The sequence below is a fragment of the Dipodomys merriami genome, unplaced genomic scaffold (assembly GCF_024711535.1).
Source record: "Dipodomys merriami isolate MVZ:Mamm:240054 unplaced genomic scaffold, mDipMer1.0.p SCAF_42, whole genome shotgun sequence".
NCBI classification, from domain to species: domain Eukaryota; kingdom Metazoa; phylum Chordata; class Mammalia; order Rodentia; family Heteromyidae; genus Dipodomys; species Dipodomys merriami.
This window is the reverse complement of record NW_027205826.1, coordinates 4206290-4232542: the sequence shown is the minus strand read 5'-3', so window position 1 is coordinate 4232542 and position 26253 is coordinate 4206290. Positions and strand designations below refer to the sequence as shown.

The 26253-nt window shown below is 45.8% G+C and overlaps 2 protein-coding genes across 3 annotated transcripts in view; both read left to right on the top strand.

Moving 5' to 3' along the window:
• Pitpnc1 (phosphatidylinositol transfer protein cytoplasmic 1) overlaps window positions 1–11052 on the top strand; it is a 235137-nt gene extending 224085 nt beyond the window's left edge. The window contains exon 9 of the mRNA XM_069993118.1: window positions 4469–11052. Coding sequence (XP_069849219.1) covers window positions 4469–4785 — 317 coding nt within the window. The 3' untranslated portion in view covers window positions 4786–11052. The remainder of the gene's footprint in view (window positions 1–4468) is intronic.
• An 11947-nt stretch (window positions 11053–22999) lies between these two features.
• The window catches only part of Nol11 (nucleolar protein 11), a 35075-nt gene continuing 31821 nt past the window's right edge, over window positions 23000–26253 (top strand). For both annotated transcript variants that reach the window (XM_069993107.1, XM_069993108.1), the window contains exons 1-3: window positions 23000–23161; window positions 24746–24859; window positions 24980–25036. In XM_069993107.1, coding sequence (XP_069849208.1) covers window positions 23021–23161; window positions 24746–24859; window positions 24980–25036 — 312 coding nt within the window. In that variant the 5' untranslated portion in view covers window positions 23000–23020. The remainder of the gene's footprint in view (window positions 23162–24745; window positions 24860–24979; window positions 25037–26253) is intronic.

Here is a 26253-nt window from a genome sequence, read left to right as displayed (position 1 = left end):
CTAAGAAAGCTTTAGTAGATCTCAGCCTATGCTCTGCCCACACGCTAATACTTCTACCACTGAGCTCATGTTCAACCAGAAATCACAGCTAAATAATCTGTCCTCAGTTCTAAGTCTCCTTTTGACTTAACTTCCTTGCCCTCACTCCCTCCTTGGCTGATTCAACTAACTTTATGATGTATTCTTCATAAAGTTAGTCCGTTCCCTGCTTTTTCTTTTTCTCTGCCCACCCCCTAACCTCTTTGGCCACTGCTAAGCAACCATGCTCCCCTTAAATCTCTCCCCCCTCCCCCCCATTGAAAGTGTGTCTTGAATAACGGAAGTTGCCAACGTCTTGACCTCTTTCAGATATGACAATGGATGATGTTCGGGAATACGAGAAAAACATGCATGAACAAACCAACATAAAAGTTTGCAATCCGCATTCCTCCACTGTGGATGACATAGAGAATCATGCCCAAACAAGTGTATGTAGAATTATTCAAACATGTCGCCCACCCCCTGCAAAACAAACACAGCGCAGTGATCTCTGAAATACCACAAACGCTCCCTCCCAGCCTGCCACGAAATCATGGCAGTGCCCACCACAGGCCATTGATAAAGGTGCTGAGCTGAGTCTAGACAAATCCTATGTCCTGTCTCTTCCAGACAGATCGATTCTTAAAAGATACTTGAATTGGATGTGCTCTCTCTCTCTCTCTCTCTCTCTCTCTCTCTCTCTCTCATTATAAAGCTCAGAACAGAGATGGAGACATTTTGTGGTACTAGCACAGAAAGAAAAAAAATGGCTCTCACCAACCATAAAAGAGCAAAGCTGGATATCATATGTAAACTAGAACAACATGTCAGGAACTTTTCAAAACATACTTAACACTCACTTTATTCATTCAAGGGCGGGCTTCTGGCTGATCTGCTATTTTAGGTTTCTTTCCACTTGCGTTAAAATGCTTTCTCTCCCATAGCCGTGTTAGCCAATCAGTTCCTTTTTACTCCGGGTAAGCTGGTAGGGTAATCTGCAGTCTGCAGGCTCACAGACTGAGCGGGGAAGGGGTGATGAGCTAGGAAGTGGTCTCTCCGGAGTCAGTCACACGGTGGATGCAGAGAGCTGACTGTACTATGTAGTCCACCATTGAAAGTAGAGTCACCTCTCAATCACTTATGCAAATGGAGAGGAGATACCATGAGCAGAGGAAGACATAATCAACAAATCATTTCTATGGATCCTCAGCCCCAGCTGGAGTTCTTGTATCTAGGAGCCCAGGGCTTGGAATAATCACTAGGTTTTTTTTTTTCTGTGTATTTTGTTTTTGTTTTTAAGCACCAGTGGCTCATGCCTGTAATCCTAGCTACTCAGGAGGCTGAGATCTGAAGGATTGCAATTCAAAGCCAGCCCGGGCAGAAAAGTCCATGAGACTCTGGTCGTCAGAAAACTGAAAGTGGCGCTGTGGCTCAAGTGGTAGAGCATTGGCCTTGAGCTGAAGAGCTGAGGGACAGCGCCCAGGCCCAGAGTTCAAGCCCCACAACCGACAAAAAAAAAAAAAAGTTGTGAAACCATGAGCTGATACTTTGTGTGATTTTAGAGAAAATTCAAAAAGAATGTAGTGACACAAAATCAAGTGATGTTTTTTGGATGCTAAGGGTTGGGAAGACCTGGTAGCACTTTGGAAATTTTCAGCTAAGTGTTGAGCGCATGTCTTTGGAATGTATCCTGCAAGTACGTGGCGCTGCCGTGGGATGCATGCACCTTGAATGTCTCTGAGGCCGCATGGGGTCGGGAGCTCTTCCTTTCCCTGCCTGCTTGCATGCAGTAGCTGCATGTGAGGCCAGCCTGATCCCTGAGACATGCCTCTCCTCCCTCCCTGCTCAAAAGATAAAAACAAAATGTTTGTAGGAGGGTGTGCCTGCTGGTGCCTCATGCCTGTCATCCTAGCTACTTAGGAGGCTGAGATCTGAAGATCAAGGTTCAAAACCAGCCCAGGCAGAAAAGTCCCTGAGAAATAGCAGAAGGCCATTTGCATGATTTTCTTTCAGTTTGACTATCACACACACACACACACACACACACACACACACACACACACACTCACACACACACACACATACCATGCATTCTCTGGCGACACGTCATGATTGTTCCATGACTTTAATAGATGCCACCGGTGCCCACCACCCCCCCCACACTACCACAAAGTTCCACAAATGGTTCTTTGGAATGCTTTTGACATTTTCCTTATTCTTTGGAGTTCTGTGAAATTGGGGATCATTTCTTTTTCCACAGTCTTTCTTCTCTGTCATAATGGGAAGCAATTAAAACCAAGAAGCTGCTGTGCATCCCAAATTAAAGCCACATGGTTGCACAGTGAAATTTCACTCATCAACCTGAACTGGGATGAATCAGATTGGACGTGTGCAAAATTAACATTCGTGAACACAGCAATAAGGAAATTACAGCCTTCTTTTCAGTCGAGGGGTTGCAAAACCCCTCGATTGAAAAGAAGACTTAAAGAGACACTGGGAGTGGAAAAGCAAAATGTTGTGCTTTGAATTATTTCTGCCCCCTGCTGGATGCTTTGGGTATAACCATGTATGCAGACTGCAGAAAGTAATTTTTCAAAGAGGCTATCCATTTCTTACAGCAAAAAACACATCTAGAGCTTAATTCAGTGAAGGTTTTCTTAGAGTCTTAACTTTGCCTTTTTCCCAAAAACTTAAGTTTTACTAGTCTTAGTCTTTTTTTGAAAGTGGTAAGTTCACAGGTACATTTTTTTTTCTTAACATATTCTGAAATTTGGATCAACATAGAAAAAATTCCTTTGTGAAATCCTTACCTTTTGGGGGAATTTTAAAAATTGTCAAAAGGAATTCTTTCACATGTTAAATATTATAAAACCTAATGATGGAGGCTGGGCCAGTGGATAATGCCTGTAATCCTTTCTACTCAGGAGGCTGAGATCTGAGGCTTATGATTTGAAGTCAGCCTAGGCAGGAGAATCTGTGAGACTCATATCTCCAATTAACTGCCAAAAGGCCAGCAGTGAAACAATGATTCAAGCCAGGTGCCGATGGCTCACGCCTGTAATGCTAGCTACTCAGGAGTCTGAGATCTGAGGATCGTGGTTCAAAGCCAGCCTGGGCAGGAAAGTCCATGAAACTCTTATCTCCAATAAACCACCAGAAAACCGGAAGTGGCGCCATAGCTCAAGTGGTAGAGCGCTCGCCTTGAGCTGAAGAGCTGAAGGACAGCGCTCAAGCCCAGAGTTCAAGCCCCACGATTGACAAAATAAAGAAACAATGATTCAAATGGTAGAGCACCAGTCTTGAATGAAAAAGCCAAGGGAGAGCACAAGACCCCATGTTCACGTCCCAATACTGACGCATACACACACACACACCCCTAAGGAAGTTTCAACACCTAAAAACATGAAGGGGGGGTGTGAAAAATGGACCACTTGAAAGGCAAGATACATGGGGAAATCCTTGGGTGACAAACATCAGACTTTACTCAGAACTTTACTCAGTGCTTATTTTAATAATTTAGTTACCTGCTTCCTTGTTCCCAGTAAATAAAAATGTAAAGGCTATCGGGAGCAGTTAAACTGGCAGTCACTAATAGTAAAAACAGTGAGATGCTGTTATTGAGAGAAGAGCTGGTTAGCTAAAAAAAAGCAAATAGTGGTCAGATGCTAGTGGGTCATCCTGTAATCCTAGCTACACTCCAGGAGGCTGAGATCTAAGGATCATAGTCTGAAGCCAGCCCAGGCAGGAAAGTCTCTGAACCTTTTATTTCTAATTAGCCAGCGGTAGGGGGTGGTGATTGGAGCCAGAAATGGCACTATTGAGTGGGTGATAGAATGCTAGCCTTGAGCAAAAGAGCTCAGGGAAGCACCTCCCAGGCCCTGAGTTCAAGCCCTAGGACACACACACATACACACACACACACACACACACACACACACACACACACACACACCACAAATAGACTTTGAGAAGGAAATGATCACTGGATGGTTGCATGGTGGTGTTTAAATATCACTTTTACTTTCCCGCCTAAGAAAAACATTGCAAATTAGACACCACTGGCTTACACTTAGAATCCTAGCTACTCAAAGAGACTGAGATCTGAGGATCCAGTTCATTGCCAGTCCAGGCAGTAAAGCCCATGAGACTCTTCTCTCCAAATAGCCAGCAAAAAGCCGGAAATGAAGCCATGGCTCACATGAGAAGAGCACCAGCCTTGAGCAGAAAAGCTACACAAGATCATAAGGCCGAGTTCAAGTTCTAGTCCTGGCACAAAAATAACCGTGGGGGATGGGGGAAGGAGGGAATAGCCCTAGTGTGTCATCTTGTAGTAATTTCCAGGCTAGGGTGTCCCTAGTCCCTTTAAAAGTTAAGTTCAGAGATGAATCCATCCACCTCTGGCCAGTAACTGCTGCTTTTTTCTCCCCCCACCCCTCTGTCTCTCCTGAAGACATGACAATGGACCAAGTGCGAGAATTCGAACGAGCTACTCAGGAAGCCACCAACAAGAAAATCGGCGTGTTCCCGCCTGCCATCTCCATCTCCAGCATCTCCCTGCTGCCTTCCTCGGTGCGCAGTGCCCCGTCCAGCGCGCCCTCCACCCCTCTCTCCACCGATGCCCCAGAATTCCTGTCCGTCCCCAAAGATCGGCCGCGGAAAAAGTCGGCTCCAGAAACTCTCACCCTGCCAGACCCTGAGAAGCCAGCCACCCTGAATTTACCTGGCCTGCGCTCTTCTGAGAAGCCATGTCGGCCCAAATCAGAGTAACTTCATGTGGAATGGCCCCTGGGTTTTTCTAGTTTCTTTTTTTTCTTTCTTTTTTGGTGGGAGTGGCGGGGAGGGGGGGTTCCCGTTTCTTTGTTAACAATCGTCTTCTGATAGAGGAAAAGACTGCTTTGTCCTCAAACCTGTCCCTCTGAGGGTGCATGTGGCTGAGTAATTTCACAAATCAGATACGTCCCTCCGCCTGTCACCCAATAGCAGTTGCTGAAAGATGTTCAAGGTTTGGGGAGGTTTGCGTGGACTCTTGAGGGTCAAGAGAGGAAAATGTGCACCCTTACACAGCTTTGTTGCTAGGTGTGGGAAAACAGTGAAGTCCGTTTCTTTCCGTCAAACCTGATCGTGTCAAACTAAACAAAACACAAAACACGAAACGGCTCAGGCATCATTTACCTAATTGTTCAGTTTTGAACTACTGACCACCAATACTTGAATATCAAGAGTTAACTGAGATTCCTATTTTGGGTTGTCTGACTCAGGATTTGGGGCCTAATTAACTCTTTAAAAGAATTTTTGAAAACTTTTAATTATCAACCTAGAAAGGCTCCAAGTGCAATTAATGATGACTTGTTTATACCTTTCTCAGAATTTCATAAAGAGATCCCTTGTTCCTATCTTTTAATAACACCCCACACCCCTTGAGCCCCTGTGGCCTTTGAAATCCTGAAGAATGGCATGGCTGATATTTAGAGATTTCGTTGAAGAATGAGAAGCCCAAGAGAGATTAAACATCTTTCTTCTCTGCAGGTACCCAAAAACCTTGAATTGTCAGTTTTCGATCAGATTCTCAGAATTTGAGCTGGGCCAATTGTGGCTCATGCCTGTAATCCTAGCTATTTAGAAGACTGACTGAGCTCTGAGGATCATGGTTCAAAGCCAGCCTCAAGCAGACCACTCCTGAGAGACTCTGATCGCCAATTAATCTAGCAAAAAAGCTGAAATTGGAGGCATGGCTCATGTGGTAGAGCACCAGCCTTGAGCTAAAGGATAGCACTCTGGCCCTAAATTTCAGCCCCATTACTGGCACCAAAAAAAGGGGAGGGAGATTTTTTAGAGTTTGCCAAACCATTGAGTAAAATTCATTGTCTGTGCATCCATTTCAGTAAGTTCACCTGGAAATAAGCTAATTGGGCTTGACAGCTATGGGAATGAACTATGGTGGATGAACTGTGAAAAAGAGAATCCTCTCCCATTTCTCTCCTGGTTTTCCTCTTAGTAACTACTTCCGGTAGACTTCACCCAAATGGATGGCCCAACTGTAGGTCTTAGGAAAACTGTCATTCTCTTGTTTCTCTTTTGAAATCATAATATTGGAAGCAAGAGGTAGAGTTCAATGGTAGAGCATTTGCTTAACATGTATGAGGCCCTGGGTTCAATCCCCAGTACTTTAGGGAAAAAAAAAAAAGGGAACTAAATCCAAATGTTGAGAATCTCAGAGAAATCGAGTCAGTACTGCCAGGAGAAAACAGTGAATGAGCAGAATTGGTGATTTCTCTTTGTGAAAGAGAAGAGTGGTCGAATTGGTCCTTTTGTCTTTCATTTCTGTAGTTAGGAATACAAGATTCAAACCAAGGTTGACAGGAGACAGGCTTACTCATCCAAGTTGCAAAAAGAGAGAATTCTTAGGGCTGGGAATGTGGCTTAGTGGTAGAGTGCTTGCCTAGCATGCATGAAGCCCTAGGTTCGATTCCTCAGTACCACATAAACAGAAAAAAACTGGAAGAGGTGCTGGGGCTCAAGTGGTAGAGTGCCAGCCTTGAGCAAAAGAAGCTCAGAGTCCCCAGGACAAGAGAGAGAGAGAGAGAGAGAGAGAGAGAGAGAGAGAGAGAGAAATTCTCAGTTGGGCACTAGTGGCTCATGCCTATAATCCTAGCAATTCAGGACGCTGAGGTCTGAGGATCTCAGTTTGAAGCCAGCCTTGACAGGAAAGTCTGTGAGACTTATATCTCCAATTAATCACCAAAAAGATGAAAGGAGAGGTATGGCTCAAGTGGTAATATACCAGCTTTGAGTGGTAAGCCAAGTGAAAGCATAAGGCCCTGAGTTCAAGTCCCAGTACTGGCAATAGAGAAAGAGAGAGAGAGAAAGAGAAATTGAAATTCTGCTCCAGTCTAAAGAGGGAAATCTGTCATCTTTGCACCTCACTGCCTTTAAACACAAAAGAGAGGGACAAGCAATCTCAGCTTTGACTTTGTGTTTGCAGAAGGAAAGAACACGGTAATTGGGAAGTTTCCACGCCCATGCACTAGCTAGCCTTCCTGACCATAACCTCCGACCTCAGCAAAGGGATCAACCCAAAACTCAGAAACAAAATAGGGCAAGGTGTGCCCCACCCACCCCTTCCCCCAGGTCTCAGCCAGTGGACCACACCTCCTGCCTCTCCCCCACAATTCCTGCGCTGTGTAGTCTCTTGCAGTCTGTCCACTTTCCTAAGGTGCAGGCACTGGCCCCTGGAGCCCCCAAAACCAAAGGGGTCAGCATGTCTAGATCACTTCTTTATCCAGAAATGGACATTTCACTGAAAAATAGAAATAGACCCAGGACTCCAAGGAAAGCCGTTGCAAATAGCTTAAATCAACAGAGCATCTTTCCCTTTCAGAATGGTCTTATTCTTGTTTGCATGGAATGGAAGCATGAAACTTGCTTGTGGGAAAACTTAACCTTTTTTATCCAACCCCTTGGACGATGGCTTCATGCTGAGTGAGAATGTTTGGCTTTTAGAAAGCAAAACTGTACTTTCAGAAGACATGGAAATTGTGGTGTGTGTGTGTGTGTGTGTTGTGTGTGTGTGTGTGTGTGTGTGTGTGTGTGTGTGTGTGGCTTCATGCTGAGTGAGAATGTTTGGCTTTTAGAAAGCAAAACTGTACTTTCAGAAGACATGGAAATTGTGTGGTGTGTGTGTGTGTGTGTGTGTGTGTGTGTGTGTGTGTGTGTGTGTGTGTGTGTGTGTGTGTGTGTGTGTGTGTGTGTGTGTGTGTGTGTGTGTGTGTGTGTGTGTGTGTGTGTGTGTGTGTGTGTGTGTGTGTACCTACCATTTGCAAGCTGGAATCGTGAGGTTGGTTCCTGATTTTCCCCACCCAACTTTATTTTGTGCCAGCTGTTAACACATCTGGCTTTTCCATTAAGACCACTGATACGCTCCCTTTTATGAAGTAGCTTTCTGCTATCAAGGCAAACCATTTGATAATGCTTTAAGAAAGCCAATTCTCTGATTTCCTATGTGAAGTTTCTTTTATAGCAAGTACAATGCCATAGACATCAACTGCAAAGCCGCCCCTGACAGTGTGATTCTTAATCAACAAATGTGTGTGTTCTCTTGAAGTAATGTTCCAATTTCCAGTCTTCACGTGTTTTATGTGCACTGCAAACGGGGAAGGGGTGTGCAGCTATTCCTTTAACTGTTTGAATATTTAATCCAGCCAAGTGACTTCAGTATCTTACCAGTCTTGGTTTTCCAAGTATCATCTTCTTTTCTCCATCCATGAATTTGTTCTTGTTGGATACAAGCCTGTGAGGAATGTGTATAGAACATGAAGAATTTTCTAGAGATGAAAATCCAATGGCTGCATGATGGAAATATAGAAGAAAAACAACAACAACAAAGCCGAAATTTGAATTTGCTCAACATGTATGAGGAAAAAAAAAATCGAATTTAACTCAGTGCCTCCATTTGCCATGTGGAAACCTTGAACTTGGTTCACCAAATTGTATTATATCTGTATATATATATATATATATATACATATACCATATATATATAAATGTAGTCAAATGCATCATATACCATCAGTCTCCAGTAGCCAAATTAAAGTACATAATCCTTAGGTTATTTACAGGTTCACGCCTGGAATCCTAGCTACTCAGGAGGCTGGGATCTGAGGATCAGAGTTCAAAGCCAGCTGGGTCAGGAAGATCCGTGAGACTTTTATCTCCCATGAGCCACCAAAAAGCTGGAAGTGGAGCTGTAGCTCAAGGGGTAGAGCACTAGCCTTGAACACAAAAGCTAACGTACAACACCCAGGCTCTATGTTCAAGCCCCAGTACTAACGCACAGACATACAGACAATTACTTATTGTGTGTGGGTTTCAAATCTGACCATGCTGCTTTCACATAGAATATCAACATTGGGGCTTTGGCTCTGCTTTTCTAGGATGAGGGCTCAGAGTTTTTAGGGCATAAACTATTAGAAGTCATCCCCAAATATCATTTTATTTTGAGTCCGAGGAGGATAAAAGCAAAGGGCAAAGATAAGCAGGAAAGAGGATACTTCCATTAGAACTGAAACATAAGTTCATTAGTAAACTAATTTACAAGCCCTTCTATCAGTCTTGTAGCTCCAAGTGGGGTAGATGGTTTTAATCTGTTTACTGGTATTTATTAGCCACGTGTTGGACTGTGGGGATTAGTTATGAAGATATAACAAAAACATAACCCCCCCAAAAAAATCCCAACAATATCCACCAATTACTTTTGAGTAACTATGGCTTTCTTTTGAAGGCTCTATAATAAGTACTGAAGTAACCAAATAAGGCATTTTTCTGTGACCTTCAGGGCTAAGGTATTCATGTGTATGTATATATATATATATATATATATATATATATATATATATATATATATATATTTTTTTTTTTTTTTTTTTTTTTTTTTTTGGTGGGGGGTTCGGTCGTGGGGCCTGAACTCTGGGCCTGGGCACTGTCCCTCAGCTCTTCAGCTCAAGGCTAGCGTTCTACCACTTGAGCCACAGTGCCACTTCCAGCTTTTTTCTTTTTGCTTATGTGGTGCTGAGGAATCAAACCCAGGGCCTCAGGCATGCAAGGCAAGTGCTCTACCACTGAGCCACCTTCCCATCCCCTCATGTATATTTTTAAATTCTCCTTTCTGTAGTATCTCTTTAGTTCCCCGAGACAAGATCCTTGACTGCTTTTGTGGGCTGGAAAGGTGGCTTAGTGGTAGAGTGCTTGCTTGGCATGCATGAAGCCCTGGGTTCAATTCCTCAGTACCACATACACAGAAAAAGCTGGAAGTGGCGCTGTGGCTCAAGTGGTAGATTGCTAGTTTTGAGCAAAAGAAGCTCAGGGACAATGCCCTGGCCCTGAGTTCAAGCCCCAAGACTGACAAAAAAGTTGCCGGGCACCGGTGGCTCACGCCTGTAATCCTAGCTCAGATCTCAGGAGACTGAGATCTGAGAATTGCAGTTCAAGGCCAGCCTGGGCAGGAAAGTCCATAAGACTCTTACCTCCAATAAACCACTAGAAAACCAGAAGTGGCACTGTGGCTCAAGCGGTAGAGCACTTGCCTTGAGCTGAAGAGCCCAAGGACAGTGCCCAAGCCCCAAAGTTCAAGCCCCACGACCAACAACAACAACAAAAAGTCATTTTGTTTTTGAGAAGGGCCAGAGTGCATCTGATGCTACATAAAGCATGTAACAGACAACCGAGAGAGAGGGACAGGCTAAATGATTTTAGCATTTTTCTGTTGGTGAGATGAGTAGGCAAGGTGACAATCTGCCATCTGAGCCGTAGTTCTTCAAGAATTGAAAATCCAGCCAGTGACCTATAACTTCATCATAAATCATCTACACATTCGTTCTTGCAAAAACTAAAGCATTACACACATTGGCACCATGTTGGCATGCTGAGACAAAACCTATTGGGTTCGTCTGTGTTCTGCCTTCCAAAAGAAATCTGTTTGCCTTGAAAATAGACAGGTGAGTGAGCTTCCTAGGAGTTAGTGCAAAAAGGGAATGCGTCTAGGTGGAGAACTTTTCAGATGCCATTGTTCGCTGTAATGTCATTGTGAAATTAACCTGGACTTTAAAGGAAAGTCTCAAGATGTTTGTCTTTTTTGTTGTTGTTTATGCTTTCAACTTGAAATTCTGACTGTTGAACTGAGAGTCATCTTGAGCTGCTTTGTCATCAGCAAGAAGAGAAAAGGCGCTTTGAGCCTTGCTGTTACTTTTGAGCCACTCCCACGTAGCTTCATGTGTCAGTTCGGTGTTTCACGTTTTGAGCTGAGCTCAAAACCACTGCCACTGAGGAAGGACCAAGCATTAGAGGGCCCCTACCCTGACCGACCACAGGCAAGGCAGACCCACGCAGATCCTAGCACCTTGCCATTCTCCGTGTCATCCTGTGGCTGTGCTGTGCTGTCATGTTCCCTCGCCCCTCCCCCCAGTTATTTATTATTGTTAATAACTTACTTTTTCTTACATTCTGTTGTAAATAAAATACAACGCAATCTTTCCAAGCGTAGCTTCCTCTCTCTTTCTCAGTTAATCACAAAGGGGAATGGTGACCATTGTTGACTTGGGTGTTGATGGAAAGTAAGAAGGAAGGAGCAAGCAACCAAATGCTGCTACTTACACCCAGTTCTAGGACCCTGGGCCAGGAAGCCTCACCTTCCAAGAGGTATGTTGTGCCCTGGGGTTCAAAACCAAGGTAGGAAAAGTCTAGGTGTTTAGTCTAACAATCTAGCCAAAAAATTATCCAAGAACCAGGTGCTGGTGGTTCATGCCTGTAACCCTAGATACTCAGGAGACTGAGATCTGAGGATTGTGGTTTGAAGCCAGCCTGGGCAGGAAAGCCCCTGAGACTCTTCACCTCCAATTAGCCACCAAAAAGCCAGAAGTGGAGCTGTGGCTCAAGTGATAGAGTGTTAGCCTGGAGCACAAAAGCTCAGGGACAGTGCCCAGGCCCTGAGTTCAAGCCCCCCAAAAGAGAGAGGTAAAAATCCCAGAGAATTTGTACATGGGCTCATCCATCCATCTTGTAGGTAGTTGATTCCCCATCCTGGATTTCAAGACCACACTTCCCCACAAGAGAATCTGCAAGGACCACCCTCCCAATGCAATATCAGATTCTCTTCAAGGCAGATTGGCACGATGAGTTGAAGTCATTGTGATGTGGTTTCCTTTTCTCAAGTGGGGTGTGTGGTTTACAATAGGACCCTCTGGCATACCTGGCTTGGTTTGGCACTGGTATCAGAGCTTGAACTGGGTACCACCTGCCTTTGATTTTTCACTCAAGACTGGCACCCTGCCACAGCTCTACTTCCAGCTTTTTTTTTTTTTTCTGGTCCATTAGAGATAAGAGTCTTACACCAGGCACCCGTAGCTGAGGCCTGAAATCCTAGCTACTCAGGAGGCTGAGATCTGAGGATCATGGTTCAAAGCCAACCCAGGCAGGAAAGTCCATGAGACTCTTAACTCCAATGAACAACCACAAAACTGGAAGTGGCGCTGTGGCTCAAGTGGTAGAGCACTTGCCTTGAGCTGAAGAGCTGAGGAACAGCACTCAGGCCCAGAGTTCAAGCCCCACGACCTACAAAAAACAGCGCCTCACAAATGTATTTACCTGGGTTGGCTTTGAACCATGATCCTCAGATCTCAACATCCTGACTAGCTAGGATTACAGTTGTGAGCCATATCCAGAAAGGCCAAAAGATGTGTTCATTGCCCCTCACTCATGAATTTCCCAGGAGTCTCTGTGGAACTGAAGCACTGACAACCCCTCTCTCCTTGTTCTTCTAGTTTGTCCTCAGTGGGCCTAGCCACCAGGGTCCAACATCAGCGTCCTTCAGTCGGTTTCTACACAGAAAATTTCCCAAATGTGTGTAATAGCAATCCAGTTAACTAAAATATGCTGGCTTTTGTAGGTCCAATTTCTCCCATTATCACCCCCTCCCTGCCTTTTAATGCTCCATTTAAAACACACCAACTGGGGCTAGGAAGGTGGCTCAGTGGTAGAGCCCATGCCTTGCATGCCTGAGGCCCTGGGCTAGATTCCTCAGCACCACATAAGCAAAAAAAAAAGAAGACGGAAGTGGTGCTGTGGCTCAAGTGGTAGAGCGCTAGCCTTGAACTGAAGAGCTGAGGAACAGTGCCCAGGCCCAGAGTTCAGGCCCCACGACCGGACCCCCCCCCCAAAAAAAAAAATAAAACACACACACACACACACACACACACACACACACACACACTTGCTGGCGGGCATTCAGTTTGCTCTCTTGGGTACAGCCTGGTGAGGTGTTTATTCCTGGGGCTGTACTAGAGGAGGTGGTTAAATATTTGGATACCTAATAGTAATTATACAGATACTTATAAACCCTAATTCCTTAGTACAGTTTTGGTTTTTTGTTTTTTGTTGGTCATGGTGCTTGACCTCTGGGCCTGGGCGCTGTCCCTCAGCTCTTCAGCTCAAGGCGAGCGCTCTACCACTCGAGCCACAGTGCCACTTCCAGTTTTCTGGTAATTAATTGGAGATAAGAGTCTCATGGACTTTCCTGCCTGGGCTTTGAACTATGATCCTCAGATCTCAACATCCTGAGTAGCTAGGATTACAGGCCTGAGCCGCTAGTGCCGGGAGGTGGGGATGCTTCTTGTCCTGGTCTGAAAATGTGTCCACTGGGTCTTTGTTAGTATGTTCCTTCTTGTCATCCTCGGGCCAAACCGCCTCGTTCAGGAAGCAGCATTGGCCACTGGACTCCTTTTAACTTCACACACGGCATTTGGGACACAGTCAATGAAGGGGGGTTGAGGACAGCCAAATCGAGGCTGCTGTGATTATTTAAATCTTAGTTCAGAATAACTTTCCTGTGTCCAGGGTTCCTCCTGCTGAGAAGCTGGCAGCTGGATTGCTACGCATGCGGCCTGCCCGCAAGGCCCTGCGCCGAGCCTGCCGCAGTGCGCCTGCGCGGCCCGGCTACCCTCGCTAAAGGGGTGTTTCGTCTCTTCTTGGACCACTACCTGGAAACTTAGAACAGTCCCTGCACGTTCCAATTTCCTCCCTGCCATCTTGGAGTTACTCTATTTCTTCACATTTTGCCAAAAATGAAAAACCAAAACTGAGCTTTAAACCCAAGAATGTGCCTCTCCACATTCATGGGTAAATACTTTAGCGTTTTGTTTTTTGTTTTTTTTTGTTGGGTGTTTTTTTGACCCTAGAGGTAAAGCTCACAGGTGGAACAATTGCCTGACATGTTCAAGGCCTGGATTCGATCCGCTCTGGGGAGCCAGGTGTGGGTAGCTGGCCCACACCCATAATCCTAGCTACTCAGGAGGCTGAGATCCAAGGTCCATGGTTTAAAGCCAGCCAGGACGGGAAAGTCTATGAGACTCTTATCTCCAATGAACCACCAGAAAACTGGAAGTAGTACTATAGCTCAAGTGGTAGAGTGCTAGCCTTGATCTGAAGAGCTGGAGGATAACGCCCCTCCCCCCCTTCTTTGCCTCCCTCTCTCTCTATATATATCTATATGTACACTATATATTATATATAATAGTACATACTATATAGATATAGCTATAGGTATATATCTTGGATACTTCCTTTCAAAATGCTTTGAGGATTTTGAGTTTTTTTAATAAACACCTTAACATTTATACATAGCATGGATATAATTTTTCAGAGCTGTACAGTATGCCATAGGATTAAATATCCATATTATATATTACTTTATAATTAAACACAGAAGTTATTCTGTGGATTTTGTCATTATGTAAAATGCTGAAAAGAAATTCTTTTCTCCCCCTTGCCTCTTTTTGTTGTTGTTGTTGGTCATGGTGCCTGAACTCTGGGCCTGGGCACTGTCCCTGAGCTCTACCACTTGAGCCACAGCACCACTTCCAGCTTTTTCTGTTTATGTGGTGCTGAGGAATCGAACCCAGGGCCTCATGCATACAAGGCAAGCACTCTACCACTGAGCCACCTTCCCAGCCCTGCCTTTCTCTCTTTTATATCAAGGCCTCAAGTTCTCACCTGGCTTCACTCCTGGCTGGCACTCTACCACTATAGCCATGCCTCCAGTTCAGCATTTTTCTGCTTAATTGAAGATAGAGTCTTATGGACTTTTCTATCCAGGCTTTGGACAGCAATCCTCAGATTTCAATGCTCAGTGCCTAATTGGAAACACGTATGTGTACGTGTGATGTATGTGTTTATGCATACACGTGCCTGTCTTAGCTTAGGGCCTTGGCACTGTCCCTCACCTTTTAAGTTCAAGGCTAGCTTTCTAGTATATCTCCCCTTCCAACTTTTTTAGTAGTTTATTGGAAACATGAGTCTCACAGACCTTCCTGTCTGAGGTCAGCTTCAAACCATGATCCTGAATAGTGTGAGCCATCTATGTCTGGCTGGAAACTTGTTTTTATTTTTGAAACTTTTGTTTTGGGGGGGGAGGTCCGGTTGTGGGGCCTGAACTCGGCCTGGGCGCTGTCCCTCAGCTCTTCAGCTCGGCTAGCACTCTACCACTTGAGCCACAGCGCCACTTCTGGCTTTTTTTCTTTTTGCTTATGTGGTGCTGAGGAATCAAACCCAGGGCCTCATGCATGCAAGGCAAGCACTCTACCACTGAGCCACCTTCCCAGCCCCGGAACTTTTTTTAAAAATACAGTTTATGTCTTAATTTCTCTCCCCTGTGTGATACAACCTACTCTAGTTCCCTGAGCTTCAGAAACTGACAAGCTACTACAGAAACAAAAGCCTAATTTGAGCATAAGGAACTGCATTAAATTGAATAAGTAAACATCAATACTGAGTCATTTTGCTTCACACACAGTATCACCAAACATTGGGTGTATCTTTCCTTGTGGATTCCCAGAAAACCATCGTATTACAGTACAATCAAAATGAGCTCAGCCTGGTGCTGGTGGCTCACACCTGTGATCTGAGCTATTTGGAAGACTGAGATCTGAGGATTGCTGTTCGAAGCCAGCCTGGGCAGAAAAGTTCCCATGAGACTCTTATCACCAATGAACTACCAGAAAACCAGTAATGGCACCGTGGCTCAAAGTGGTAGAGTACTAGCCTTAAGTGAAAAAGTGTAGGGACAGCACCTGGGCCCTGAGTTCAAGCCCCATTGCAGACAAAAACAAAGAAACAAAAACTGGAGCTCAGTATGATTTGAGCCTTTGGATCTTTTTGTTTTGTGGTGCGGGGATCAAACCTAGGCCTGGTACGTGGAACAGTGTTCCCCAACTGAGCTCTGCCCTGGTCAGGGTTCATTCTGAGCCTTCCACTCAACAGTGGAAGGAAGAGGATGTTAGACTCCATAAGTGTGACAAACCAGCAGTCACCCCTCCCTGGGGTCTTATTTCTGCTGCCCTGTGAGTGCCATACCTGAGAAATAGAGGTCACACAGAGGTCACCCCAAGGACAGCACTGGAGTCTTTTCTCACATACATCAAGGACAGGCAGAAAATTGGTTTGTTTAGACGGTTAGCAAATTTAACAACTCCCCCCAACCTCCTCTATCCATCATCCATCATCTATCATCTATTCATCCATCATCTACCATCTATCCATCTTCTATCATCTAGCTACCCACATGTCCTGTCTATCCATCATCTATTCACCCATCGTCTATCATTTCCCCATTCATCCATCTATTGTCTATATATCTATCCCTTTTCTATCATCTAGCGACCTGTATATTATCTGACTATCCATCTGTCCATCATCTATTCACCCATCATCTATCTATCCATCATCTATCCGTTTATATATTATGTCCATCCATCATCTTTCAATTGATCTATCCATCCATCCTCAATCCATCCATTATGTATGTATGTATGTATGTATGTATGTATGTACGTACATATGTATGTGTCTGTCTTTATCCATTATGTATGTATGTATGTATGTATGTATGTACGTACATATGTATGTGTCTGTCTTTATCTATTTTTTCAAGATAAGGCCTCATTCCATAGCCCAGGCAGGCTTGAAACTAGGTATCTCCCTGCTTCAATCTCCTAAGTACTAGATTTACAGACATAGACCACACAAAATAGAAAGTCTGAATGCTGGAGATATAGCTCAGTTGTAGAGAACCTCTTTAACATGTTGGGAGGTCCTGGGTTCAAACCCCAGCAACAAAAAGCAAAACAAAAACAACCAAACAAAAAATCCCCAAAGCTCATGCCTGTAATCCTAGCTACTCAGGAGGCTGAGATCTGAGGATTGAGGTTCAAAGCCAGCCTGGGTAGGAAATGCTATGAAACTCTTATCTCCAATAAACCACTCAGAAAACAGGAAGTGGCTCAAGTGGTAGAGCACTAGCCTTGAGCTGAAGAATGCAGGGACAGTGCCCAGGCCGAGCTCAAGCCCCACAACCAACAAAATAAAAAAATCCCCAAAAGGTCTACTACACACCAGGTAGTGCTCAAGACAGAGAAAATGGTGGTTCCTGGACCTCTACCAATCCATGAAACCCATTTAGAGTTTGTTCTGAGTCTATTTTCCTTTCAACCACAGGAGGTAACTAAATACAGTTTGTATAGCTTGGTGCTGGTGTCCTACACCTGTAATCCTTGCTCCTTGGGAGCCTGAGCTCTGAGGATCAAGGTTTAAAGCCAGCCCAGGCAGAAGAGTCTGTAAGCAGCTGTTTCCAACAAAAAGCTGGAAGTAGAGCTGTGGCTCAACTAATAGAGTGCCAAGCTTGAGCAACAAAGCCAAGCAAGAACAAAAGGCCCTGAGTTCAAGCCCCAGTTCTGTCATACACACACACACACACACACAGACACACACACACACACACACACACACATATGAGAAAAAAATTAAAAACTTCTGTTGTTGTTGTTATTGTTGTTGTTGTTTGGCCAGTCCTGGGGCTTGAACTCCTCTGGGCCTGGGCACTCTGTCCCTGAGCCTTTCTATGCTCAAAGCTAGCGCTCTACACTTGAGCCACAGCACCACTTCTGACCTTTTCTGTATATGTGGTATCGAGGAATTGAACCCAGGGCTTTGTGCATGCTAGGCAAGCACTCTACCATTAAGCCACCTTCCCAGCCCAAAAGTTCTTGTTAGTCAACATTACTGTGATGAAATATGTGAGATTATCGATTTATGAGGAGGAAAAAGGAGGGAGGTTGCTCACAGCAGCTCTTGTCTGGGACCTGTGGCAGCCTCATACATAATAGTGGGAGCATATGACACAAGAGACCTCTTTACTTCATGGTGGCCAGAAAGGGAAGAAGCAAAACATTTCTCAAATCCCAATATCTTTTTTTCTTTGGGGGGGGGGCCGGTTGTGGGGACTGAATTCTGGGCCTGGGCGCTGTCCCTCAGCTCTTCAGCTCAAGGCTAGCGCTCTACCACTTGAGCCACAGCACCACTTCCGGCTTTTTTTCTTTTTGCTTATGTGGTGCTGAGGAATCGAACCCAGGGCCTTATGCATTCAAGGCAAGTGCTCTACCACTGAGCCACCTTCCCAGCCCCAATCAAATCCCAATATCTTATTTGAGGTTGTATCCCCAATGACCTAACTTCTACTGACAAGGCCATACTTTTTCTCTTTTGAGACAGTCTCACTATATGGCCTCCATCTCAATTCTGCTTCAGCCTCCCAAGTGTGTATTACCACAGGGCTGGGTCCCACCTCTCCAAAGTTATACCAGGAGCTGGGAATGTGGCTTGGTGAGCCCTGGGTTCAGTTCCTCAGTACCATATAAACAGAAAATGCTGGAAGTGGCGCTGTGGCTCAAGTGGTAGAGTGCTAGCCTTGAGCACAGAGAGGCTCAGGGACAGAACCTAGGCCCTGAGTTTAAGCCCTAGGTTCAGAAAAAAATAAGAAAGAAAAAAAGAAAAGAAAAAAAGGAAGGAAGGAAGGAAGGAAAAAAAGAAAGGAAGGAAGGAAGGAAGGAAGGAAGGAAGGAAGGAAGGAAAGAAGGAAGTTATATCATCCCCCAATAACACCATGACAGAAGACCAAGGTTTCAGACCACGAGCTTCCAGGGGAACATGCAAGATTCCAAGTACAGCAGTTTGGAATTACATTAAAATGTCCTTTCTAGGGCTGGGAAGGTGGCTCAGTGGTAGAGCGCTTGCCTTGCATGCATGAGGCCCTGGGTTCGATTCCTCAGCACCACATAAGCAGAAAAGGCTGGAAGTGGTGCTGTGGCTTTAGTGCGACAGCTTTGAGCTGAAGGATTGAGGGACAGCGCTCAGGCCCAGAGTTCAAGCCCCATGACTGAGAAAAAAAAAAAACCCAAAAAAAGTCCTTTTTAGAGCTGAGCTCTGGTGGCTCACACCTGCAATTCTCAGGAAGCTGAGATCTAAAAAGATTGGTTCAAAGACAGTCGGGACCTTTTTTTAACAAAAAAAAAAGCCAGAAGAGGAGGCATGGATCAAGTAGTAATGTGCCAGCCTAGAGCAGAAAAAAGCCAAGCAAGAATTTAAAGCCTTGGGTTCAAGCCCCAGTACCTGCACCAAAACAATCAAACAAACAAGAATCCTTTCTAGAAACTAGTTTGGTGATGGCTGGGAAGGTGGCTCAGTGGTAGAGTGCTTGCCTTGTATGCATGAGGCCCTGGGTTCCATTCCTTAGTATCACATAAGTAGAAAAAGCCAGAAGTGGCCTGTGGCTCCAGTGGTAGAATGCTAGCCTTGAGCTGAAGAGCGGAGGGTCAGGCCCCACGACAAAAAAAAGGAACTAGTTTGCTGAGAAAATATATCAAAAATGATTTTTTTTTTTTGGTTGGTTGTGGGGCTTTGAATTTTGGGCCTGGGCACTGTCCCTCAGCTAGCACTCTACCACTTGAGCCACAGCGCCACTTCTGGTTTTCTGGTGGTTTATTGGAGATAAGGAGTCTCACAGTCATTCCTGCCTGGGCTGGCTTTGAACTGCACTTCTCAGATCTCAGCCTCCGAAGTAGCAAGGATGACAGACATGAGCTACTAGCACCTGGCTTCAAAAATGATTTTTTTAGGGGCTGGGAAGGTGGCTCAGAGGTAGAGTGCTTGCCTCACATGCATGAAGCCCTGGGTTCAATTCCTCACTACCACATAAGCAGAAAAAAAGCCGGAAGTGCCTGCCACTGTGGCTCAAGTGGTAGGGTGCTAGCCTTGAGCTGAAGAGCTCAGGGTAAGCGCCCAGGCCCAGAGTTCAAGATCCATGACTGAAAAAAAATTTTTTTAAGTTTCTTTTAGTGTTAAAAACATAATACCAGGGGCTGGGAAGTTGGCTCAGTGGTAGAGCGCTTGCCTTGCATGCCTGAGGCCCTGAGTTCGATTCCTCAGCACCACATAAACAAAAAGAAAAAAGCCGGAAGTGGCGCTGTGGCTCAAGTGGTAGAGTGCTAGCCTTGAACTGAAGAGCTGAGGGACAGCGCCCAGGCCCAGAGTTCAGGCCCCACCACTGGACCCCAAAACAAACAAACAAACAAAAAAACCATAATACCAGCCAGGCCCCAGTGGCTCACACCTGTAATCCTAGCTACTCAGGAGGCTGAGATTTGTGGATAGAAGTTCAAAGCCAGCCCAGGCAGGAAAGTCTGTGAGACTCTTATCTCCAATAAAAAAAACCACTAGAAAACCGGAAGTGGCGCTGTGGTTCAAGTGGTAGAGCGCTTGCCTTGAGCTGAAGAGCGCAGGAACAGCGCCCAGGCCCAGAGTTCAAGCCCTACCACCAACAAAAACAAAAACAAGGGGCTGGGAATGTGGCTCAGTGGTAGAGCGCTTGCCTTGCATGCCTGAGGCCCTGGGTTCGATTCCCCAGCACCACATAAGCAAAAAGAAAAAAGCCGGAAGTGGCGCTGTGGCTCAAGTGGTAGAGCGCTAGCCTTGAGCTGAAGAGCTGAGGGACAGCGCCCAGGTCCAAAGTTCAGGCCCCACAACCAAAAAAAAAAAAAAAAAAAAAAAAAGTGGCTAAGCCAGAAATGGAGCTGTGGCTCAGGTGATAGAGCATCAGCCTTGAACAACAACAAAAAAAAACCCTAAGGGACAAAGCCTAGACCCGGAATTCCAACCAGTACTATCACCTAAATAAATAAATAAATAAGGCTAGTTTCTATCACCTTGTAGATCATAGATCAAGATAGCATGTTTTATTCAAGTCCTTTTTTTTTTTTTTTTGCCAATCCTAGGACTTGAACTTAGGACCTGGGTGCTGTCCCTCAGCTTCTCTTGCTCAAGGCTAGCACTCTACCACTAGAGCCACAGCGCAACTTCTAGCCTTTCTATGTATGTGGTGCCGAGGAATTGAATCCAAGGCCTCATGCATGCTACACAAGCACTCTAGCAGCTGAGCTGCACTCGCTGCCTTTATTCAAATTGATTTTTTTTGGTCAGTCTCGGGGCTTGAACTCTGGGCTTGGGCTCTGTCCCTGGGCTCTTCAGCTCAAGGTGGGCATTCTACTACTTGAGCTACAGTGCCACTTCCAGTTTTCTAGTGGTTTATTGGAGATAAGAGTCTCAAGCCTGGGCTGGCATTGAACCGTGATCCTCAGATCTCAGCCTCCTGAGTGGCTAGGATTACAGGTGTAAGCCACCAGCGCCTGGCTTTATTCAAATTCTTTTTTTTTTTGGGGGGGGGGGTCCGGTCGTGGAGCCTGAACTCTGGGCTTGGACACTGTCCCTCAGCTCTTCAGCTCAAGGCTAGCGCTCTACCACTTGAGCCACAGCGCCACTTCCGGCTTTTTTTCTTTTTGCTTATGTGGTGCTGAGGAATTGAACCCAGGGCCTCATGCTTGCAAGGCAAGCGCTCTACCACTGAGCCACCTTCCCAGCCCCTTTATTCAAATTCTTTAAGGAACTTGACCTACTATTGTCAGACCATAAAAATGTCCAAAGCCTCTTTTTCTGTGCCATAGGCTGTCTAATTTACATCTAAATGAAAAAGCTTTGAAACAAGATAAGTCACCCCACTCCCCCAACTTGAAGGTTGGCTTTGAGGCTGATCTGATTAATAAATTTAGCTAGAAAGGCTATCATTTTGTTAATTGGATTTGAGAAGACACAGCCTCAGCTGAGTCCTCACATAAATTAAGCCAAAGGTATCCCTAGAGGCATGCCTACCTTTAAAAGGAGCCAATCTTCAGATTACAATCTGAATCCAAACACAAATCAATTATTTTAAGTGTTTATGGGGAGATTGCTACTCTTCTCTCAGCCCCTACACCCTCTTTAACCTTCAGATAAAAGCAAAGATGCTTTTAAAAGTAGAATTCCAGCCAGACACTGGTGGCTCACACCTGTAATCCTAGCTACTCAAGAGAGATCTTTTGATCATCTGTAGGAGGCCAGGCAAGCAGGAATATCTGAGACTCTTACTTGCGCCACCGAAAAGCCAGAAATGGTAGAGCACCAGCCTTAAGTGGAAAAGGCTAATAAAGCTGAGGAATGGTACCCAGGACCTGAGTTTAATCCCCAGTACCGAGGGGGTGTGGCGTGGGGTGGGGCTCTTCCAATCTGAATGTGAATCCCTGTGAGAACCAATTGCTTTGAGTGTTTTGGGTGAGAGTCTGACTTTTCCTCACATCTTTCTTTCTTGGGGATGAGTGTGGAACTAGGAACCCCAGCCTTAAGCAAAAAAACAGAGCCTAGACCCTTAGTTCTAGACTCAGTACGTACTATCACCAAAATAAATAAATAAATAACACCAGAGAACTACATGTCGAAGAACAGTAAAAATAGCTGGGCACAGGTGGCTCACACCTGTGATCCTAGCTACTCAGGAGGTTGAGATCTGAGGATCACGGTTCCAAGCCAGCCTGGGCAGGAAAGAGATTCTCCACTCTCCCCCACTTCCTTCCCCCTCTTCTTCCCTGCACTTCTCTCCCTTCTATAACGTTTGAGAACTCATGGTTTAGTGTGCTTTCTTTTTTCTCTCTCTTTCTCCTCTTTTTCTCTCTCTTCTCTTTCATGCCAGTCCTGGGGTCTGAATTCAGGGTCTGAGCACTCTCTCTGAACTTCTCTCTTAAAGTTAGCACTCTACCTCTTGAGCCACAGCTCCACTTCAGGCTTTTTGGTGGTTTACTTGGAGATAAGAGTCTCACAGACTTTCCTGTCTGGGCTGGCTTCGAACCCTGATCATCAGATCTCAGCCTCATAAGTAGCGAAGATGACGCCCTTTCCTTTCTTCCTCCCCTCTCCTCTTCCTCCTCCTCTCACCCACGCCTGGCTCCATCTACTGCACGTGGGGCACAACCTAAACCCATCCGATGGTTAGTCCCACCAGAAGCAGGACTTCACAGATTGAAAAAGTCACAGGCACATCCGGGACTCGGAGGGGGCGTGCCCTCGGGAGGCGGAGTCTAGATTCAAAGGCCCCGCCCCGCCCACCCTGCCGCGTAGCTCTGAGTATCCCCGCGGCCCGCCAGGGGTCGCCGGCGGCGCGAGCGTATTCCTCTCTGATGAAGCCCCGCCCATTTTAAGTTATCGCGAGAGAAAGCGCGAGGCCTGCCGGGAGATCCTCACGGCCGTGCGTAGGCCGTCCAAGATGGCAGCCTTGGAGGAAGAGTTCACGTTGTCCACCGTGGTCCTCAGTGCTGGCCCTGACGGACTCCTGGGCGTGGAGCCCAGCAACAAAACAGACCAGTTTCTGGTGACGGACAGCGGCAGGACGGTCGTTCTCTATAAGGTGAGGTGATGGCAGCGTCCCGGCTGCCTGTCTCCCCCGCACCCTCCGGTCGGGGCCCGGATGCGGAGGCTGGCGTTGCTCACAGATTCCGCAAGCGTCGAGTAACGGCCCGTCTGCCCCGGCCCGGGACGCCGGACGAGGGCTGGGGCCCGCCGGTGCCACGGTGCACGTGGGGCGGACCGGGAAAGCTCGGGGAGCCTCCGCGGTCGCTCGCGTCTCGCAGACGGCGCCCCCTAGGGCCCCCCTCGGGGTCTTGGGCACCCGGCGGCTCGGAGAAGGGGCCACCGAGGGTGACACTGACAGTGGGGAGCCTGAGCGGGTCGTTTCTGTAACCTTCCCCCCCCCCGATCCCCCTCATCCCACCCCACCCCCTCATCCCACCCTCGCCCCCCTGCTCCCCCTCATCCCACCCCCGCCCCCCTGCTCCCCCTCATCCCACCCCCCACTCCCCCCGCTTCTTGGGGAATTTGCCTTTTTTTTCTGCGGGTGGAGAGGCGGAGGGTTCTTGCTACCCTGGTAAGGATCTCGATGCCGAATGGCCTGGATGTGGGCACCTCTGGTTTACGTTGGGATTTGAATCGCAGGAAATCCCACGTTCCACCCCCGTTTACAGTATGCTTACCCTTGGCTTTTTGTCGGGCGCGTAGAAATCTTGTCTTCTTTTTTTTTTAAAGGAAAACTTGGGCTGCTGAGCATAGTCCCCAGTGTCTTTAAAGTATAGCTGTCAGGTTTGAAATTTTGAGGACAGATTACCAACAGTTCTTTATAATGTTTCGGCTTTTCTGCTGACTAGGGATCTTTACCCAGGCTGTCCTGCAGATCCTCCCTTGGGAATACAGGCAGGACAATCTCTGGAGGCCAGCCTCATCTACATAGCAAGACCCTGCCTCAAAAAACAACAACAACCAACAAAAAGTAATTCGATTCCTTAGTCCTTGTCAACTACCATTTTTCTGTCTCTCCAGTTTTTTTTTTTTTTTTTGGGGGGGGGTCCGGTTGTGGGGCCTGAACTCTGGGCCTGAGCGCTGTCCCTCAGCTCTTCAGCTCAAGGCCAGCACTCTACCACTTGAGCCACATCACCACTTCCGGCTTTTTTCTTTTTGCTTGTGTGGTGCTGAGGAATCGAACCCAGGGCCTCAGGCATGCAAGGCAAGTGCTCTACCACTGAGCCACCTTCCCAGCCCTGTCTCTCCAGTTTTGACTACTGTAGGTATATACCCACTTCTTGTGAGAGGAATCTACAGTATTTGTCCATACTCCTTATTTATTTTAAGAAATGTGTTAAATTTTATCATTTGAAGGTGTCTTTTTCTCAGGACTGGGGCTTGAACTCAGGGCCTGGGCACTGTCCTTTAGTTGTTTTTGCTCAAGGCTGGCACTCTACCACACATGAGGCTCTCATGAACTTTTCTGCCTGGGCTGGCTTTGAACCATGATCCTCAGATCTCAGCCTGCTGAATAGCTAGGATTACAGGTGCAGATGAGCCAGCACCTGGTCTGACATGGTTTCTTTTGATTATAAGTCTAATTGCTATTATGTCTACAACTGACTACTTAATATTGTATTCATCTTATTTTCATTAGGTTTCTGATCAGAAACCCTTGGGAAGCTGGTCAGTGAAACAAGGTCAAACTATAACATGCCCAGCTGTATGCAACTTTCAAACTGGAGAGTATATTGTTGTACATGATAATAAGGTGAGCTCAGATCTTTATATAATAATGTATGTAATACAGCCAGATAGTAACATGTTAACCATGTCAGTTACAAATACATAGAATATGGAATGCTTTTTAATTTGTGTGCTTTGATTGAAGGTTTTGAGAATATGGAATAATGAAGATGTGAACCTGGAAAAAGTATTTAAAGCTACAGTAAGTCTTTCAATTTTTCCCCCCCAATATATTTATTTAGCTTATTGGATAAATGGAGTCATTCATAATATAGTATACATATATTTATCTTAATGTCTCTAGGAAAGTGAGCCTAAGATTGCAGTCAGCTTTTCTTTATAGTTATCTTAGAGTACGCTTTGACAGCATCTCAATTCATGTAATAATAGGTTAGAAAACATATACTTTATAATTTTTTTCTTTTGGTCTGGTCGTGGGGCCTGAACTCTGGGCCTGGGCATGCAAGGCAAATGCTCTACCACTGAGCCACCGTCCCAGCCCCTAGAAAACATATACTTATAATAAAGTGAGATTATTTACGCAAATCATGAATGACTAATTTATACTTATTTCCATGAGTTTGGAGGTTTGGAGTATGTCTTTTATGAGAACAAACGAACTTATTTAGAATATGTAGAGTAGTCCCTACAATTTTCTCATGTACATAGGGTTTTTTTTTTCCTTCGGTCGTGGGCCTGAACTCGGCCTGGGCGCTGTCCCTCAGCTCTTCAGCTCAAGGCTAGTGCTCTACCACCTGAGCCACAGCGCCACTTCCGGCTTTTTTCTTTTTTGCTTATGTGGTGCTGAGGAATCAAACCCAGGGCCTCATGCATGCAAAGCAAGCACTCTACCACTGAGCCACCTTCCCAGCCCTACATAGGGTTTTTTGTTTTATTTTGTTTTGTTTTTAAGTTGTGACAGCTGGGTGCTGGTGGCTCATACCTATAATCCTGGCTACTTAGTGGTCTGAGATCTGAGGATTGCGGTTCAAAGCCAGTCCCGGCAGAAAAGCCCAAGAAGAGTGTTAGCCTTGAGCACAAAGAGGCTCAGGGACAGCTCCCAAGCCCTGAGTTCAAGCCAACTGACCAGAACAAAACAAAAACTTGTGACTAGGTATGCCTTTTCTACTAATGACCTAAAGAACATAAGTTAAGCCGGAAGCCAGTGTCTCATGCCTGTAATCCTAGCTACTCAGGAGGTTGAGATCTGAGGATTGCAGTTCAAAGCTAGCCTGAGCAGGAAAGATGATGAGACTCTCATCTCCCATAAATTGCCAGAAAACCAAAAGTGGCACCATTGCTCAAGTAGTAGAGCTGAGGGACAGCGCCCAGGCCTAGAGTTCAAGCCCCATGACTGACAAAAAAAAAAAGAAGAACATGAGTTAACTTATTAATAAAATGAGGATAAGTTCAAATCTT